A 21181-nucleotide genomic window follows, 5' to 3' on the forward strand; every position below is an offset into this window, starting at 1 on the left:
CAGCAGATATAGTTCTCTCCTGCAACACATTGATTACAACAGTCAACAGATTCCCAATTACTGGCCACACATTTCGTGAATATACGGGTTGACGTAATTGGAAACGTAGAGGCCACCAACATTTCCGAAACGCAATAACAAGCCACAAACACGAAACAGCATCCCTACAGCTCTGTTAGATTTCAACAGGAATCTTCACAAGCACGATTTACACAGACTGGAAATCCAAACTAACAAGTGTCTCAATTGAGCCACAAGCTTCCTCAGACAACTTTGATCAGGAAAAAACCTAATCTACCGAATAACGTCAACCAATTAGTCCGTCAAATTAGACTCCACCATTTTAACCTGCGACTGCGGGGAGTCGCACCAATGAAATCACTTACTTCGGAGACGCAAATGGCATTGCAAGGGACGAAGTTTTGATTCCGGCGCCACGAGAGCTCGTTTTCTGATCGAATCGCCACTCATCCACCTTCTCGCCCCCGGTCCCACGCCCGCCGCGGCGGCGGATCGGCACCATGGAATCGGCGCAGCGGCAGCTCAGCCGCTTGGTTTGGAGGGAGAAATCCCCGTCGAACCACAGGAGCCTCCTCATCCACTTCGTCGTCCGCAATCCATGACCCCCGCCGGCGACGGCGAATCTCCGGGACCGGAAATCAACGAGAGCCACAGTGGAGCTCGCCGCCATTGCTCACAGAGACGTCGCCATGGAACCGAGTATGAAGGAAAGGAGAAAAATGGGGAGACCTTAGAGAAGTAAATTGCAGTGAAATCGATCTAGAGAGAGAGAGGGAGGAATGGAAACGTTCGTCGAGTCGAGAAGAAGAGGAAACCCAGGAGATTATATGCTACCAAATGAAGGACGAAGTTAATTAATTGCTAACAATTTTTTTCACTAATTAATTGCTTACATTTAATTAATCTGATTATGGGTTTGATTAAAATAAGAAACATTTTAAGAGATTTGATTAATTAACAGTGGATGGGAATTTTGGGGACTCGAATGCAAATATATTTGTTTTCTAAAATAAAATATAGAAATATTTTAACGGACTGTTTTTTTTTTCTTTCGATGTTACACATTTCCAAAATCTACAACATTTACTTATTTATTCTTTTTAATCCTAATTAAAAAATACTTTTCTATATTGGATCTACATGATATAAAAAACTCATCTACATATTGAAATTGTTTTCGGTTTACCATTCGTATTTTCTAGTTCGTTTAACTTGTTTTTGAAAAATACCTTATTTATTTGAGTCAATATGTTGTTTCTCCTCATATATTTTTTATCACACACAAAATATTTATGATAAAAATATTTTTTAAAAAATTCTATACCGGTTTACAACAAAAGAGAACGAAGAGAAGCCAATTAAATTCTATATAACTAAATCGACATAATATTGATCAAGAATACAAAGTATTTAATTATAATATGTTTCTGTAAACGGATAGCAAATTAAAATAATTATTTGAAGAATCGTACATTTTCTAAACGATAAAGTAAAATTTTAAATACAAACCCGCCGAATTCTTGATGTCTTGTTAATTTAGTTTTGTTTGTTTGACGGTATTCAAAGTTATAAACAATTCTCACAGGATATTACAGGTTTTAAATTTCCTTTACAACGGTAACTCGAATACCGAAAACAGGTGAACTTTTTATATATATATATATATATAAAAACATAAACATTAAATGTTTTAGAACCTTAGAGAAAATTTTAAATAGTAGAAAATAAAAATTTTAGTATTTTACCAAATGAAGATGTGTGTCTATATTTGTAGTACCATGGTTTACGTTTAAAATGTATCGTTTTAAATTTTGAATTAAATGATTGTGCATTTTCGCTTCAAATTTAAACCAATGTATTCATTGTAAAGGTACATTTACATTAAATGGTCCAAAGATAAAATTTAAATACTATCTTATAGATTAATTTTTTTTTGGTACTACAAATATAGACACATGTTTTAATCTCTAAAGGGGTCCATAATGTTCGTAGTCAATTCTAACTATTCTAGTAGAGAGTAAGTGTCTAATAATATCGCATATATATTGTAATTAGGGGTGTTTAAAATGTCAAGTGGCTCGTTACTTGAACCGAGCCCACCCATAAATTTTACGGGTTTAGACTTAGAAATTTGAAATTCGGTTATCTATCCGGTCGAGCTAGCCCGTCATGAAATTTACGGGCCAAATTGCGAGTTCCTTGTGCTCTATAATAATTATCTATTGATCATTATGCATGGATTAATTTATTTATGACACTTCATTCCTTATATTACATAATTTACATGCTCGCTATTTAATATAGTAATGTGAGAGTTATTGTGAATAATCGTAAACTACCCTAGTCAATCACTATCGTGAGAATTATGATCGAATTAAAACTAGTAAGAGGCGTGACAGATAATCATTCGATGATGATGGTATATTGGATACAAATCACGATCATGGATTATCATTTGGAATGAAATATTGGTTGATCCGTATCAAATCGTTACTTGTAATTTTTCTTCGAGATACCATTCAAAAAAATAGACGATGTTAACATCCAACTAATGTATTTAGAAATTATTGATTGCTATTTTTGTGATCAACATCTTGATAAATATGATTGTAGTAAACACACGAATGAATATCAAATAATCGAGGTATTGATTAAAACTAGATATAAATTACAATATGTAAGATGTGATTGAATTGAGTGATTAGTAATCGTTGAAACAACAAAATTCAATGAAAAAAGATAAAAGGGTATTTCTTTAATTCAAAATATTTGGTCGGAATCACCGCAATAACGGAATGGTCATTTTAAATAATGGTATAACGCCCATTTCACTTATTTTTCTGTCATTAGAGACCCAATTCAATTCACGTATATTGATCACCACTACAATTCTAAGGCTTTTTATATTAAATATTTGGTAGATGATGACCTCTTCAATTCACGGGTTGTTTAAAAAACAGAAACAACATGGGTGGGGAGTGGAACCCACACACGGCAACAAATGTTCTAATATTCATATGATATATATATATATATATATATATATATATATATATATTTTTGTGATTGAAAATTGAAATGGATACCTTGTACAGTTGCAGTTTCCCTTTTCCTTGCGGCCAGTAAAATTAAATTAAATTTGTTTTTTAATTATAAAAAATAAATAATGACGTGGTGAAATGCTGGCAGGCAAAATTTCCAAGTAAGTGGGACCCTTTACATCCTTATCTACATCCTTTATGTTCCAATTGTCAATCTTTTTAGATTTCGTGATTCGGACTTATTCATTAATCGTCAATATTTTATATACGAATTATTTAGTTTCTTTGCAAAAAAAAAACAAATAATATTTTACCTTTTAGAAAACATCTTTTTTGCAGAATTTTTTTAAGAAAGTATTTATTTCACAACAATATATGATTTTGAAAAATTTAATAGTCTATACTCTACAATTTTTAGAAAACTAATTGAGTCGTGTGAATAAACTGTAAAATATAATTTCTATGGAACTTTATTAGGTTTGGTGACTGATTTTTTTTCTTCCTCTCATGTACAATCTGCAAGATTCGAAGACATTTACGGTAACTATAAAGAATTTAGTTTGTTAAAAAAAACTATAAAGAATTTAAGATGAAAGTTTTATAAATTTTAAATATAAAGGCTGATAGTTAAAAACTACAGAACGGAACCATTACAATCTAACAAAAACATTTTATAATTTATTCCAATGATCACACATCATTTTGAGGAATTATATTTGTAGCTAAATCAATCATTTGAATAAACTATAAAAAAATAATTTCTATCGAAATTTAGATGGTTCAATGATTAACTTTTTTCTCATATATAATCGGGAGGATCCGAACATATTTAGCGTGATTTGAATTTTTTAAGATAAATTCGAAAGTATAAAGTTTATTCTATTAAAACTATAGAACCGAACCGTTATAGAATATTTAAATCATCGTCAGTTAACGCATAAGTATAAAAATAATATAATATATACGATCATATGTTTATGTGCACATTAAGCAGACGTTCGCATTTTATATGCTTTTAACGAAAAAATAGTAATTACAATAAGATAATCACGTTTTTATCATTATTTTTATATCTTTGACAACAAATGCATAATTACACAATATTAAAATTATTCAGTGGCTCTCGTTTGTTAACCCGCGTGATTCGTGAAATGTTTTCCACGTTGACATTTGTGCGTATCTTTGTTTTATAAATAATTCTGACTTTATCCATTTGGAGCAGCCACATGTATTCCAGATGACGTGTCAGAGAACCTTTTTGACCACGAGATGCTAGATTTTTGGATAAGCTTAGGAAAATCTTTGTTCTCGGTCCACGTGGCATCCTCAGCGTTCCACAAGACTTTTCGTGGTGTGTGGCACTGCCACGTGTCAGACAATAGGCGCGTGCCACCGGACGAGGAAACAAAGAGGACATCACTTTTGCTCTCTCTAAGCGACTTCTCCGGAATTTAGATTAGCAATCTTGTTTGGTTTTCTTTTCCATTGTTATGGATAAGGTTAATGTCGCTTTTCGATTATTATACTTTTCTTTTGGATTTCGTTGTCTCGTTCTTATAGAAAATCAGCAATAAAATCTTTCAATTCAAATCGCATCATCCAAAATCTTAAAAATTGTGTTTTTTTTTGTTAAAGTAAAATTATGCTACACCTTCTCTCTAAATTTAATTTTTCAATTGATAAACTACATAAAATTTTGAGTCACTATTTCCACGAAATAGAATCCCCCTGTATTTATTAAAATATTATTCATATTCACTTGCTAAAACCACTGCTACACACCAATATTTTTACAAAGGAAAAAAAATAGACCGATCTTATAAGATAATATATTGAATAAGATAATACTTGAATAAGGTCCAAAGATTAATGTAAAATATTATGTCATATAGATACAAACTTTTTTTTGTGGTAGTGGGATAGAGATAAGACACAATTATGTACAAACACAAACTCTATTAGATGTATCAACTAAAATTTTCTTATAACCGAATATCCTACATCAAAATTCATACTAATCTCGAGGTTAGAGACTAATTATTATTCTCTCTTAAAATTTGATATTCGAATTCAAGATAGAATAGACATTTTGTACCTATTTCATCGGTTGAAATATCAAAGTTTGGATTAATTTTGTGAAAATTGGTTTTTGTGTAAATGATGCCCTTTATTTGTATATGAAATTTCTTGACATTTGTTCCAATACACATCAACATTTGTCTATGAATTTTTTTTTTCAGTTAGTACAAGATCAACTATTTATAGTTTATAATGAATTCAATTGTTTTCTTAGCAGATTCAAAACCAAATTTGGATATAGTGATCATATTTGTAATATATATTCAAAAGCATAACATGTGGTTCAAGGAGTGATATGATATATGACCTGTATCGTGATTTCCCCACTCTCTTCACAATGCTAATTGATTTCTTCAACATGACTCTCCTTGATGATAAATTTGCTACACTTGTGCCACCACCTCATCATCTAGCTTCATCTTAACCGAGTATTATTCGGTTAGATTCGGGTCGATTTCAGTTAGGAACCGAACTGCTCACCCCTAATGATAAGTACTAAACCTCACATTACATCTTATACAGAGAGATCCAATGGCACGAAACAAGAGAATCAAAAGGGACATGAAAAGACAAAACATGGAAGATTATATTAACGGAGAAATCTCAGGCAAGAGCGCTGACCGAGTTTATGGAAACGGCATCACAGGTTAATCCCAAAAAGCATATGAAACCTTTCGTCACGTAATAATCAGACAAACCATTGAGAGACCACCAAAACCAAGGAAATAGCAAACCAATGAATCAAAAAAGATCCTAAGCGGTACCCTTCCCCTTCTTCTTCTGGATCTTCTTCATGTAGAACTCCAGCTCTTTACCCTCCAAAATGTATCTGCAGAGGCCGTCAAACGATGTTAAAAGAATTTGTCAAACCACACGAACGAGGAAAATTGGGCGAAACAGGCAAAATAAGTATTTACCCATCTGCCCGACCGCACTGGCCAGGCCTTGAAGAGATACAAGCCAGTAGACGACCACTTGCGAATTGGTCCTCAATATGCGGGTCAAGATTGCGGTTCTGTTGTCGTTTCTCCAGCTTTCTAAGTACATGGTTGCTTTTCTTTGTCTCCTCGAGAGCAGCAGTGTCTTCACCTTCCTACAGTAAATCCAAAGCCAAAACGGCAAACTCATTACATGTGTGTATCATAAACCAGAGACCCAGACAAGGATTTGACAAAATACATATGCAACACAATTACAAACAAATGCAGAAAGGCAACTAGTGTAATCCAATTCTTCAGGTCATGGAACCTGAATATTTTATATCAAAACTATCATTGCATTTCCATAAACTTGTCTGTATTCATATTGTTAAGGCAATGAATGTACAATACAGAAAGCAAAACAGATCAAAACATTGTAATACTAAACAAGAACCGGTCTCACCTCTCCTTCTTTCTTGCCGGCAGTAGCTGCGGTCTTCTTCTTGCGGCCAACCTCAACACCGTAGTGCTGGAGATACCACTGCTTGAAGGGTGCAGCATCGACTTGAACGATAGCACTCTTTACAAGAGTCTTGGTACGGACAAGCTCGTTGTTCGATGAGTTGTAGACGACATCGAGGATCCTGGTCTTGCGGGTAACAGCCTCACTTCCCCAAGAGTAATTCCCGGTGTCAAGCCTCAAAGCACGCCACTTGACATTCCCTCCACGAACCCTAACCCTCCTCACAGTAGATTAATATCAGAATCGAGAGTCAACCATGTGATTTAGATTATATATTTATTCTTCAAACTTGAGGTTCGAACTCATTTTTTTTAATAATCATGTTGCTTAAGATTTGTCTAAGATGAACATATACAAGTGTTCTATTCATATATTGATAAAAAAAAATATTAGGAGGTTGATTGGGTATTCGACCCAATTAATCTTTAAATGTGTAACCAACTGGCAACCGTTATTAGAGATAAATTTCTTATTTATCTAATCACTCTTCGTTTAGATTTGAACCAAGGTAAAAACATGTTTTGTCTCTTACCACCAAAGCTTGGTTTGATAAAAAGAGAGTTGCCCATTCAAGAGACATTTGGTGCATATATGAGAGAAATTGAAGAACATTCAGGACATGCTGCGTATTCGGAAGAGATATTTATTACATGACCCAATTGCTTGAAATCCGAAACTAATCATACAAAAGTAGTTCTTCTATCACCAAATTCAATTACCATGAGAACTCAAGAACAACCGTACATTTCTACACAAGAATCTGACCAATCAGAGAAATCACCGATACTTCAATATCATCAATAACACCAAAATCCGAACGACGTTAATACTATCTCAGTTTCATGATCCCGTGCCAGCTATGGTGCTGATTGTAGCAAGGGAATTCGAACAAGAAAACCCAAAAACAAAAAGAGAACAGAACCAAAGGCAGACCACAAAACACTCACTTTCGCTTCTTCCTCCATTGCTTCTGCTTCCCACCAGTTGCACGCCTCTTGTGAATCGAATCACGCGAGATACCTACAAAAGAACACGATTCAACCTTAGATTCGACTAAAAACAAGAACTGAAGGATATAATTCAGAAGGGAAGCAGAAACGGAAATGAAATCCGGTGAATCTACCCATCGCGGCGTCGGAAGAGTTCTAGGGTTTCTCTCTCCCTTGAGACGCCGAGTTTCCCCTGCTAGAGACGGCGCGAAGTTTTCAGGAGTGTTTAAAAGGAAAACCCTAGTAGTTTTAGACCAAGAAATGTTACCCTTCGAAGAGTTCAGGCCCAAAACTTTGATGGAATTGAAGCAGGAGTTCGATTTTCGGTTTCTTGAAATTGATTTCGATTCGAAAAATATAATATTTTTTTATTCGAATCGCTCTAAAAATTTTAAACGGTTTTAATTTTTTAAAATTGAACTGATTCAAATTGAATTGTAAAAAATCCAAAAAATCTAAATTTTTTAATAAAAACTGAAATAAAAAATGAATCGAACCAAATATAATTTAATAATCGATTGGTATGTATTTTTATAAAATCAAATTGAATCATTCTGAATCCGAGCTCAAACTGGATATTGAAATATATATATATATATTATGTTTTAAATTGATTTATTTACAATTGGTGTTTCTTCAATTTCATCGTTTAGTTTAGATATTTGTATCTATTTTTATTGGCATGATTAACTAACCGTATTTATATTTATTCTTTACCATAAAAGTATTGAACAAAATGAAATATCTCCTACAAACCTATCAAATTTATGAAATTTTCTTAGAGGCATGCGGAGATAGTTTCGTCCGTTACAGGAACGATTCAAGACTTGATCAATGGGAGAGTCAACAATTATCCATCAAACTCCAAAGTCAACGCATAGCCTTCCGACCCCACTTAACTATAATATTCGTCATATTCCTATTATACACTATAAACAATCATTATCAAATTCGAATCTGATCCGCCTAACGCGGGGGACTTTTAGAAATTTTTCTTCTTCTAAATGTTAATATGTTAGTATGATCAAATCTAATATTAAATGTCCAAACGATTTTTGGTGGAAATTAATTCCTATTTTCTCTTAATTTAATGTTCAGGTAAAATAGAGAAAAACATATGATTATTTTTGTTGTAAATACAAGCACACAAGAAATCATATGATCAAATGCTAACGAATAAATGTGAAATTGTGAGAAATCTCAAGACACACTTCCCAACAAAATGAAGTAATAATATTTAGTTAAAGCAAAATTTCTAAAAAAATCTGAAGGTAAATTTCATATATTTTTTAAACAGTTTATTTTTAATTTATATGGATAAGTTACTCATTTTATTTTTACTACTGAAAGAATACATATACTTTCTGTGTTTATGAATATTGTTTAAAAATGCATACAAGAGTTGCTTAACTTGGACTAATTATAGAAAGGAAAATAAAAATCAAAAGCTCACTCATCCTAAACATTGCCAAAAAATTGTTCAATCTAAAAAAAGAGATTATAAAATGTTGACATTTATTAAAAATTACATACGAAATTAGGAATTTCATCGTTGCATATATTAGTATATTAATCAACATCGATTTATTCACAAAATCTTGCAAAAGAATGTACAGATTATATCAAATTTTCGCTTAAATAAAGGGCGAGGATCCGTTCCAAAAGTTTTGAATATAAGAAGTGATTAAGTTCAGAAATAAACCCATTGATATATAAAAGCGGGTGTTCACATTAGCACGTAGATTCGTTCATTAAAAGATTCTCCAAGACAACGTCGTTATGATCTCCTAAGTTGCTTTTTTTTTTTTCCGGGGATTATGGACAAAGGTCCAGATTAATATCAGAATCGAGAGTCAACCATGTGATTTAGATTATATATTTATTCTTCAAACTTGAGGTTCGAACTCATTTTTTTTAATAATCATGTTGCTTAAGATTTGTCTAAGATGAACATATACAAGTGTTCTATTCATATATTGATAAAAAAAAATATTAGGAGGTTGATTGGGTATTCGACCCAATTAATCTTTAAATGTGTAACCAACTGGCAACCGTTATTAGAGATAAATTTCTTATTTATCTAATCACTCTTCGTTTAGATTTGAACCAAGGTAAAAACATGTTTTGTCTCTTACCACCAAAGCTTGGTTTGATAAAAAGAGAGTTGCCCATTCAAGAGACATTTGGTGCATATATGAGAGAAATTGAAGAACATTCAGGACATGCTGCGTATATGTCAGTGTTTCGGTCTATTGTCACCATGTCTGAGGAGAAACCAGCGGGTCAGCAGCATCCTGTATCGTGGGAGATAGAGTTGTGAAGGAGACGGCTGGAGCAGAAACGGTAACGCTCCAAGAATCGCATTCATTGATCTCCGTGGATTCATCTTCTTCTTCTTCTTCTTTAATGTCTTCTTGAATATGAACCTCTGAATCTTCAGGAGATGAACGGATCCTTTCGAGCTCGTGAGACACTTCTCTCATGTTTGGTCGCTTCTTCCCTTTTAGGTTAAGACACCTTCTTGCAAGCTTTGCTGCCGCCATCACTTGCTCAAGCTTGGATTCCTCCTTGATCCGAGCATCAACTATGTCAAAGAGTCTGTTGTCTTTCATGGCCTCCCCGAAATAAGCTGCCAATCCCCTGCTCTCGTTTCGCATATGGGAGACCGGTTTTTCGCCCGTTATCAGCTCCACCAGGACAACCCCGAAACTGTAGACATCACTCTTGTCCGTGAATTGGCTCGACTGAAAATACTCTGGATCAAAATATCCAAATGTACCCGCGACTAGGGTCGTCAAATGAGTTTTATCTAAGGTTACCGATCTCGAAGTTCCGAAATCGGAAACCTTGGCTCGGTATTTCTCGTCCAATAGTATGTTGGTTGACTTTATATCTCTGTGATATATCGGGAATGATGCGTCCGAGTGCAAGTACGCAAGAGCTCCTCCGATCTCTATTGCAACACGAAGGCGTTCTTCCCAAGTGAGCGTGTACTCGTCGGATTGATCATGAAGATGCTTGAAGAGGTCTCCGTTGGGAATGAACTCGTAAACAAGAACAGGAACATCCGTCTCAAGGCAACACCCCAAGAGCTTCACGACGTTCCTGTGGTTAATCTGCGAGAGAAGGACAACCTCGTTGATGAACTCTTCCAGTTTGTCTTTGTCCACAGCTGTAGACCTTTTGACGGCCACGATTCTTCCGTCCACGAGCATTCCCTTGTAGACAGTGCCTTGGCCTCCCTGCCCGAGCACCCTGTCTTTGTTGAAGTTATCTGTTGCTTTCTCCAACTCTCTTGTGCTGAACAACGTTGTGGTCTTGACGGCGTTTCCTTCCGTCGTGGTTAATTGCTGCTGCAACAATAACCCTCCGTTACGCTTGAAGAACTTCTTCTTACGTATTATCCTTCTTTGCCTTTTGATAAATTTGTACAAACCCCATATTCCAATGATCGAGAATAGCAGGCCGAGCGCCAAGACAATCCCTGCACAAACCAAGGACAGCCTAAATCATACTTCTTATTGATACAAGATCCTACGTTGTGATCATACCGACGACGAAATAGTTTTGGATAGTGCAGAATTTTTCATACGGTTCGAGCGAAAGTTACCTTGAACCACCGGCTTCGATTTCTTGGCCTCGCACCTGAATGTTCCGGGTTCATTCACACAAGTCTGTTGTCCACACGTGTTCCGCCCTTTGTCTTCTTGGCATTCGTCTATGTCTGCACCGCGAAACTATGAGTCTGTAAGTAACGGTGACCGATCAGATCAGACGTGAGGAAGAGACCATCACTGCTTACCGACGCATCCGCTTGGAAGATAAGGGTTGCCCCTGAAGCCATTGTTGTTGCAGTAGCAGTTCCTATAGCTGAACCCGAAAGAGTTGCCGTACTCGCAAATGCAACCTACTGTGAAGTTGTAAAATCCAACTTCAGTCAAATTTATGCAACCCACAGGGCCTGGGAAGCGAGGGTCGGAGTTGTCAAAGTACCATCCTAACTCCACCACTGAGTTTCCGTTCGAATGTATCTGTTCTGGTTCGGTCACGTTCGAAGGAGAATACGTCTCGTTCGTCAAGAACGCAACTCTGCACCCTCCTCCTCCCCCTCCTCGTGTTTGGTTACCATCAATGCTCTCGATTCTTGCACCAATCACTTGAGGAGATTCAACAGGCATCTTTGCCTGACAACATGTGTAACCATTGCAGACCTTGTTCCGAGCTTCTTGTCCGTTTCTTTCGTCGCAAGTAGTCTCGCATCCTGCCACCTGTGACCCGATATTCGTCATCAACGCCCTGGTGTTGCAGCCAACAGCTACGAGGCGATTGGTGCCGGTCAAGAAAAAGGGGCTACCCGTCACGTTGAAAGGCGGATCGGGTCGTTGAGTACTGGAGCATCCCGATGAAATCACCGGACTTTTGATATGAACTAGGCCATAGGAGCTAAAGAGATCGTCACGAAGCGAGATCTTCACGACTTCGCTGTTGATTCTTGGAAGGAACGGAACAGGAGCAGGAAGCCTGTTGTCGGAGGAGCTGGAACTGTTGTTGCAGACAACCTTGTACCAGTCGTTGAGGTAACAATCTTTCTCTCCGATTCCGAATGGGAAAGGGATCGAAAGCCCTCCACATTCCCTTCTGCAAGAACTCGGATCCGAGCGATCTGGAGATGTTGCTGCTGAGGAGCCATTGATGAACAGAGAGAAGAATGCAATGCATGCGAAGCATCTCTCTCTGCTCATTGCTCTTTGTTTTTTTTTTTTTGTGTCTTTTGGATTTCTGAATCTGTTATAGGGAGGCGTGATATCAGAAGCCGCCTCCTTGGACACAGCTATGAGCTGTGGGAATGGGAGTTTCCGTGGATGACTGATTTTTATTTTTTATTTTTTTTTGGGAATTCAGTCAAGTTTTCTTTTGTTTGGTCGTCGGAATCAGACAAGTTTAGGTGCGTGACTGAAGCCTAAAGAATTAAACAAACAAAAAGTCAACGGTTGGAGGGTGGTTGTGAACTCAAATAATTGCCACATGAGATCTCATTATGATATTTAAACTGACTTTTCGCCACCACCCCCTTCTTCTAGTGAACGATTCAGTTGCATGAAATAAAACCAAATGAAAATTTAAGTGTATAATTGAATTCAATCTTAAAGTCGGTTTTAAACAAAAAATAGAACAAACTAAGTTTTATAAAACGAAAAACTATAAAATAACTAAACCAAAATAGATTGACGGCAACATGCATATTATTTATAAGTAATATTGATCTTAAGAGTAAAATATAATATATAAATATTGAGTACATATAATCAATTAGTATTCATTACATGCAATCCTAAATTTATCATATGATAGTGTACGTGCTGATGCATCTTAACCAATCAGACATCCTTTCACAATTCCGATAAGTCAAACTTCTTAAAAAAAAGGACTGCCAATTGGATTAAAAAAAAATTGTAAGATCTGAATATTTTTTTTTATAACCAAGATAGTTCTCCGGTTATTCGGTCCGACTAAATCTATCTACGTCCGGGACCAACCTTTATATATAGACCATTTTAGTCCAGAAATTACATCCTTCTCCACCAGTCAAATCGAATCAAAGACTTTGAGGATGACTTTATTACCTCAAAAGTTCGGTGTAAGATGTGAATATTGTATTACTCGAAAAAAGATGTTTTCATGCAAAAGTCAGGCTCAGCAACCGTGTGAAATTTTATGAATAAAGTAACGAACTTAAGCTTAGAAATGAGAAATTTGTGGTTTCGGATGGACAATGAAAATGAGAATAAAATATTGTAAGAGAGTTAATCGTATTATTATTATTTTTTTTGATAACCGGGTCATCCCAGATCCAAAGGGTCCAGACTAATCCCGACCCAAATGGCTCATATGACACACATATATACAACAACAAGGTGAATAAAGACAAAAAAAAAAGAAGAAGCAAAGTTATAAGAGGAAAGAAAGCCAATAGTAAAAAAAAAGGAGATAAAATAGAAACAAAAGGATAAATGGAAATAAAGACCAAACATGACCAAAGTCATGTACGAACCGACCAAGAATTCCATGATGGCAAATTTTTTTATTTTTATTTTTCCATTTGGGTTATTTGAAATAAATGAATTGAGTTAAATTGGCTAATCCAAACCCAATCCAATAAAAATTATATTTGGATTTGTTATTTGGGTTATTTGAATTAAACCCTACGAGTTAAATAGATAAACTCATTAAACCCATTAAACTCATTTGTACTATAATTACAAATCTTAATTACATAATATTTCTCATTATATTAATAAAATCAAATGTCCAAGATTTATTCAAAAATTAAAAATCGAATACGAATAATATATAAAATAATCAAAAATCTAAAAAAATCTTTAAAATGAGAATTTTAAATTAAAAAATCGAAATCGAATCGAATTTGAATCTAAATGAATCGGATTTGGATATGAATTGATCCAATGGAAACGAATCGAATGTAAATCGATCCGAATTGATGAATTGACAAACGGATCGATCGATCTAAATCGATTAATTGACTAACGGATTGGTTGATCCAAATCGAATTTGATTCAAATAAATTGGTCTGAATCAAAACGAATCGAATGTGAACCGAAAAAAATCGGTACGAATCGAATGACAATCACAATATTTGGATAAATAAAATTTTATAAATAGTTATTGTGATTTAAAAGGTTTTGACAAATACCACTAAATTATTTGAATATTTTTAATAAATAGTTATTGTGATTTAAAAGGTTTTGACAAATACCACTAAATTATTTGAATACTTTTTATTTCTAAAAGATAAATAAATTGAAAAATATAAACTTATTTTATTTTAATAATTTTGATTTATTTTTTATAACATGATTTTAATTTAACTAATTTTTTTATAAAATACCATTGACATGATTTTAATGTTATTTAATCTTACCTATATTTAACTTTCTAGACTTACGACCAATAATTGTAAAACCTACAAATCAACAAAATTCTGAATGATCATGTCATGTTACATGGTATGTCGTGGTCTCGTACAATATTATTTATGTATAAGATTTTTTCTTTATATTGGTATCTCGTAGTCTCGTGCAATAACAATTTTTTTTATTGATAATGTAATGATTATTTTTTATAATTATTTTTTTTATAATTTATAAATTTATTATATCTTTGGCTCCACTACATATTCCAAAAGATTGGAAAAACTTACGTAAATATCTTTTTCTAAGTGACTAGTCCAACCGGGTTGATCAGAAAAAAGTTTTACTCTTTATATAATTTTATCCTAAAGGTACACGTGTATTATTCCTTAAAAAATTACCAGACAAGATGAAGACCTAATTAAAAACAAATGCAGAGGAAGACACAAGTTGGGGAATGATGATTATAGACCCTATTTTTTCTCTTGGAAGACTTGGCAACTGATAAAAAACGCGCAGCACATTGTACCTTGGCATTCCTCGTTATGCTATATTTCATTGGCAGATCATGATGGAACGGTTGCCAACCAAGGATCGGCTACTCCGTTGGGGCGTTACAACGGATACTCAGTGCAGGTTATGTGACATAGCAGATGAATCCCATCACCATTTATTCTTCGAGTTTAATTATGTCTCTGCCCTTTGGCGCCATTTTGGTGAGGTATGCTGGCCGAATCCGACGAATGATACCTCAAGAGGTAGAAGATACTTAGGCAAGCTTGTGATTCAAACCTCCATATACGAAATATGAAGGGAACAAAATCACAAGATCTTTCGATGAAGGTTCCGGTCCATCGAGCATATTCGGTGGAAAGTCGACGACACGATGCGAAATATCCTTTTCTCCTCCAAGTGCAAGCCCTCTCCCCAAGGTTACCCACTTCTTGCATATTGGTACCACCTGACACAATACTCTCGGTTTACTTTTTACCACTTGCTAATGAGTTCAATCTCTTGTATACAGTTTGGAACTGGTTGTAATTTCTATTTTTGATCGATACAAATAACCGTTACCGCAAAAAAAAAGTTTAGATAATTCACAAATACACAAAATGGATTATTGGAATTTATGTAAAGTCGCTTCGATTCCTAATAATCCGTGGCAGTTGTGCTCGCCTAGTTCGCCTGAAATGGTACTTTCGAAACTGAAACATGCAAAACAAAATATTAAATATTAAAACATAAAGAGCAAATCAAATGACTAAATAAACATTTATAATTTTCTGAATATTCATTGTTATTTTGAAAAACACGAACAAAAAGTGTATTTAAAAAAGAATGTCAGGAAAAAATAACAGAAATATCAAAAACCAAAATTTGAATAAGAATAAAGACCAGTATAATAAAAGGACGATATAAAAAAAGAGTTAAAACAGTGACAAGGGCGAAGAGGTAAATTTAAATGTGAATAAGGAGAAAGAGACCTACTTATACATATATAACTCAGACACGGGAAACGCAAAGGATGCCAATAGATGCTCCTCAACTCCGGCAGATCCGACAGCAGGAGAAATTCTAGTTTCTCGAAAGGAATGGCATGACCTGCCTCCTCTGCTTTCTCTTTCTTCACGATTTCCTCCATATTCTCGCACCCAGACACCGTTAACAAAACAAGATTGGGAGCATTCATCATCAACCGTGTCAAATCTCTCGCACCCCTGCAGCTGAATATCTTCAACTGGCGTAGATTTAGGAAGAGTTGACGTGAAGGTTGGCGTCGAGCCAAAACCGTCGCCCTTTTCCTGGTTCCCTTCTCTCTCCCTCTGTTCATCTCCCTAGTAACGCACTCTTGTACCAATACGTTCAATATCTAATTTCGTAATACAGTTTGTCAGCCTCCGGTCGCTTAGAAGTCGTTCTGCGGCGGTATAAACACACTTACTTATGGTTAAAACTTGTAGATCTCCCAATTCTTGCAACTCCTTCACTACGTCCACGTCTATTATAACTCCGGACCCGAACATTCTCAGTATTTTCAAACTCGACAAACATGATATTCCAAGAATAGTCTCGAGCTCGTATGCGCTTTCCACATTCAGGTGAATTAGTTTTTCTACCTTTTGAATACCGACCGACAGTCGCTTTTTCTTTGTTCCCGATAAATTGAGATATCGCAACGACACCAACTCTGATATTTCCTCTGGCAATTCATTGAGATTTTTGTTCCTCGACAGATCCAAAACGAGCAGCCTCGACATACACATAAAGAAGTCGCCTGATAGTTTTACAAACTCGTTATCTTGGAGGAGCAATGTTTCCAGCTCGAAACACTGAGGACTGTCCGTCGATATCTCATCGATTTCATTTTGCATCAATGACACCCATCTCACATCGCTCCAATTCTTGACCTTCGGAATTTGATGTAATTTGAACCCCGCTTGCACGACAAAATATTCCGTTTGCTTTCCCAAATCAGACGCCACCCACAATGCCATTTCACGAGTCACGTCATGCATTTTCACCCATTCTATGTTATCATCCATCAACAGACACGAACAGATGAGGGTGTTGATTACTTCGTAACACTTGTTCATAGCCTTTTCCACGTCTTCGTTTTCATCTATAATTCCCTCACCTATCCGGTAATAAGCCAACTCTTCTTTACTTATTTCATAATCTTCTGGAAACAAAGCACAGTATTGAAAACACAACTTGATCTGTTCATCCCTTAAATTGTCGTAGCTATACTTTTAAAATCGGAAGAATCTCGTCTTCCATACCCGAAAACTCGATGGCCGAGGAAGTCAACGTGTCGATTGCAAGACGCCACTCTTGGACCGTCCTTTTGCACGACATGGTCTCGCCGATAACGTTGAGAGCTAGGGGGAGACCCCGACATTTTCTAAAAGTTATCTGAGCTAGTTCTGGAATCTGTGGATGACTAAGCGTGATTTCCCCGACCTTCTTTTTGAATAGGTCCCATGCGTCATCCGACGACAGACATTCGACCTCTATCTCGGGATTGGCCCCCATGCGCCCGCACACTTCCTTAGAACGAGTGGTGAATACTACTTTGCATCCATTTTCTCTTGTTGGAGACGGGACTCCGATCTCTGTTAAATCCACTTTGCTCCAAATGTCGTCCAACAACAATACAAATCTCTTTCTCGTTAGGACATTGTATATGTCAGCGGCCTTGTCCTGTGCTTTTTTATGTTTCCAACCGTCGCTGTTAAACAGTTGTTAAACCCTAGTTTCTCCGCAATCTCTTCTTGGATGCTATGCACTTGAACGACGCTAGACACCACGACCCAAATGACAATATCAAACTTACATGTTTCCTCATGGAGTTTATTGTTGATCTGCTTGAGAAGAGTGGTTTTGCCGACTCCGCCCATGCCGTATAGACCAAGGGTTCCGACTCCGTCGTCCATCAGATGTCCCCATGCATTCTCGAGCAGAACTTCTTGACCAGTTGGCTGCTGGATAGGTCTCAGTGCCACCGCACGTGTGGGAGCGTTCCCGATCACAACTTCGAAAACTCCTTTAGATTTATGATCTTTAACCTTCTCGAGCATTTTCGATACCCTTTTACCATAACGATAACCCAATATGAAACGTTTGGAACAATATCCACAAAGACACAACCTTTGAACTTGATTGGCTTTAGCGGCGAGCAGAACATCGACTTGTTCCTCAATGGCTTCGGCTCCGGAAATCCAGAACTGGACTTCAACAAGGCGTTGTCGGCCTCCGTACTCCTCGCTGGCAACCCTTCTCGACAAATCGTTCCTCTTGGACCGGAGCTCTTCCTTAGCGGTCTGTAGAGCATCGATATTTTTTTCGAGGCTGCGGAGATAATTTCCGTCGCCGCAGAGGCGGTTAGAGGCATGATTCAAGACTTGATCTAAGGATATTGATACAGAGAAACACCCTCCCATCGTCCACAAGAATGATTTAGAGAGCTTCTTTGATATGAACGGTGAGGAGAAAATAAGCGACGATGGGTCAATGAAAGTCGCCGAATACGAGTGCTCAATTATTCAACAATGACTTCCTACTTGCGCCGGGAATGGGCCCCTTCTTATATATATATTATATATATTTATAGAGAGACATATTTATTACATTAAGGGTAAAGAGTTAATTTTTTGGTTTGGATAATCAATTCAAATTCGTTTTCTAACACCAATGGTTTGCTTCATATATCTTAAATTGATCACAATCAAATTAATGAACTAATGAAATTTCAAATTATATATATCATTTTTGCTTATATGTCATATATGTACACATATTAAGCTTTTACAATTATTTGTACATTTTCTAATTAGTACTATTGTTTAATATATAATTATGTATTTCTTTATATCTATTCTGAAGTGGATATCGAACCTTCACGGTTCTCTCCAACGCTCGTACGTGTGAGGAAGAAGAAGACAGTCGGAGTTTTAACGAGTTCGATTATCGAGCGGAGCTCGGGCCTACATCTCGGCCAGACGGTGCCGGCGAATCCACTAGAGAGAACGGAAACAACCGAGAGAACAAGAGACGACGATGCTCCACAACTTGGAGACTCGCCGAATAAAGAACCAGTCCGAAGACAACCAAGAAAGGAGAGTAACACAACACCTTACCGACCTCGGCTCACTTACCTTAAGTCGCCGTCGAGTCCGAGCTCCACCAAACGCCGGGAAAGCTCCACCGCGGTCGCGGTCTCCTTCTTTCTCCGGTCTCTCTCTCTCGAACCTTCTCACCTCGAGCCACATTAGGGTTTCATTAGGGTTTCATTAACCCTTAGTTCAAAACGCTGCGTATTGGCCAAATGGGCCGAGTTCTTTTTCCGCCAAACGGGCCGCTGGGCCGAGCGGGCCCAACAATCTCCACCTTGGTGGAGAAAGGAACGAGCAAAGAAATAATAACAAAAAAAACACTAGTGGAATTCTCTGTTTCCATCACCGATCGACTTTCTTCGATCCCTCGACTTTCGTCGATCCCTCGACTTTCGTCGGAATTTAAATGCAAACTTACCCGACTTACCTCGCTTACCTGATGTCCCGGAGTTAGTCACATGTCGCCCTTAATCTGATGAAGCTCCCGTCGATGACTCCTCAAGGCCTTGTCGCCTTATCCGCCACCGATCAGCTTATCCAAACCTGAAACACTTGGTAAACGTGTTAGAACGTTCACCCCGATAAAACCCGAACCGAAGTTCGAACATGCGTTGTCTGACCGACAAACGCTACCTTTGGTTGTATGACTCCCTAGACCGTCTAACTAACCCTCCTAGTAAAGTCCAAGACTATACCCGCTAGCTAACCCGAGGATTATACCCGACGTCTACCCGTCTCCTAAGTCTATCCCGACTTTCCCCGAGACTAACCTGAGTCATACTACCGAAACCCGCTAGATACCTAGCCCGGATCCCCGTGAAGTCTACACTACCTGTAGGTATAAGACTTCTACTCTCGGACCCTAACCTGTCAACTAAGATTGTCCCACGATTTTGTCCGTGAAGACGCTTCTAGTCCTCTACGATGCTCCACCGAGAATGAGACACGTGAGTGCACGTGCTCCACCTCGAGAGGGAGTGTCCTAGTGCCAACCTACACCGACTCTACCCGGTGAATCCCGACACCTCCCAGCTCACATCATCTCATGAGCATCCTACCCGAGGAAGCTCCACCTAAATGTGGAGACCTCACCTCCTGAGCTACCACCGAGAACCGAAGCAACTTCGGTTACTCCTCCGAGGTCAACACGTCCTTCTACCTCGGACTCTCCCTACCTCGTCATCCGGGACCTACAACACCTTCTTGTAGTGTCCCTACCTACCCGCAGAACAACTCACTCCACCTGGTCCTTGGCCTTCTCCTGCACCCGATTTCTCGGGTTTGCCTGAGACCCCTAGTCCTTCCACCATACCCCCTTTAGGGGTATACCGAGCTAGAACATCTAACTCCATCATCCTAAGACGATAAAACCCGAGTCTAAAACCGACTCTACCCGGAAGTGACTTACCCGACCCTAGGAGTGATGTAACATGACACGAGGGATGAGACCGAACCCTAGAAGACTTAACTTTAGGTATGTTTCTACCTAGCCGTGCTTAACACGCTAATCCTAGTCTATCGGTCCTAAGCCTAGGTACATCTCTACCTACTTAGACCTACAAGACCTAGAGAACACAACCTGACTGGACTTAACCTAGGCACTCTACCTAAACCCGATCTAACGGACTTTAAACCAAGTCTAACCGGACAACACCCTAGGTACATCTTACCTAAACGGATCTAATACACTCTAGACCTGACCTGATTGGACTTACCACAAGGTATATTTCTACCTAATCGACCTCTTAGACTCTCGCACAAACCTGATTTGACTTACCCTATGCATAATTTTACCTAACCGGCCTATTAGACTCAAAACACAACCTACCTTAAGACCTGATTACGTCTAACCAGATCTAACTTAAGGCTAATCGGACCTGATTACGTCTAATCAGACCTATAACACCGAGTCTACATGGCCCCCAACAAAGTCCTAACCAGTTCTACGATCCCAAGTCTACCTGGTCCCTCACAAAGTCCTAATCAGACCTACCCAAGTGCTATCTAGACCCTAACAGCCCTAGTTAGACAACCAAAAGCCCAAACTAGACCGGAAAACCTAATCA

At 37.4% G+C, this 21181-nt stretch overlaps 4 protein-coding genes across 4 annotated transcripts in view; all 4 read right to left on the reverse strand.

Moving 5' to 3' along the window:
- LOC104813167 overlaps positions 1-853 on the reverse strand; it is a 3683-nt gene extending 2830 nt beyond the window's left edge. The window contains exon 1 of the mRNA XM_010540711.2: positions 387-853. Coding sequence (XP_010539013.1) covers positions 387-691 — 305 coding nt within the window. The 5' untranslated portion in view covers positions 692-853. The remainder of the gene's footprint in view (positions 1-386) is intronic.
- A 4850-nt stretch (positions 854-5703) lies between these two features.
- Positions 5704-6815, reverse strand: LOC104813382 (40S ribosomal protein S8-1-like; the record flags this gene model as incomplete). The annotated part of the gene is made up of 3 exons (XM_010540940.1): positions 5704-5970; positions 6059-6234; positions 6525-6815. Coding segments are annotated over 3 exons (543 nt in total), but the record flags the coding sequence as incomplete, so codon positions are not given.
- Positions 6816-9631: 2816 nt separating this feature from the next.
- Positions 9632-12390, reverse strand: LOC104813168 (wall-associated receptor kinase-like 22). The gene is made up of 3 exons (XM_010540713.1): positions 11376-12390; positions 11184-11297; positions 9632-11057 (listed from the first exon to the last, which is right to left on the reverse strand). The coding sequence occupies exons 1-3, from the start codon at positions 12313-12315 to the stop codon at positions 9829-9831; spliced, it is 2283 nt and encodes a 760-aa protein (XP_010539015.1). The 5' UTR covers positions 12316-12390; the 3' UTR covers positions 9632-9828.
- Positions 12391-15678: 3288 nt separating this feature from the next.
- On the reverse strand, positions 15679-18464 carry LOC104813383 (probable disease resistance protein At5g63020). Its single transcript, XM_019202362.1, is given in 5 exon segments — positions 15679-15707; positions 16006-16350; positions 16445-17252; positions 17254-17739; positions 17742-18464. Coding segments are annotated over 5 exon segments (2370 nt in total). The 5' UTR covers positions 18444-18464.
- Positions 18465-21181: the final 2717 nt, after the last annotated feature.

The sequence above is a fragment of the Tarenaya hassleriana genome, unplaced genomic scaffold (genome assembly GCF_000463585.1).
Source record: "Tarenaya hassleriana unplaced genomic scaffold, ASM46358v1 Cleome2, whole genome shotgun sequence".
Taxonomy (NCBI): Eukaryota; Viridiplantae; Streptophyta; class Magnoliopsida; order Brassicales; family Cleomaceae; genus Tarenaya; species Tarenaya hassleriana.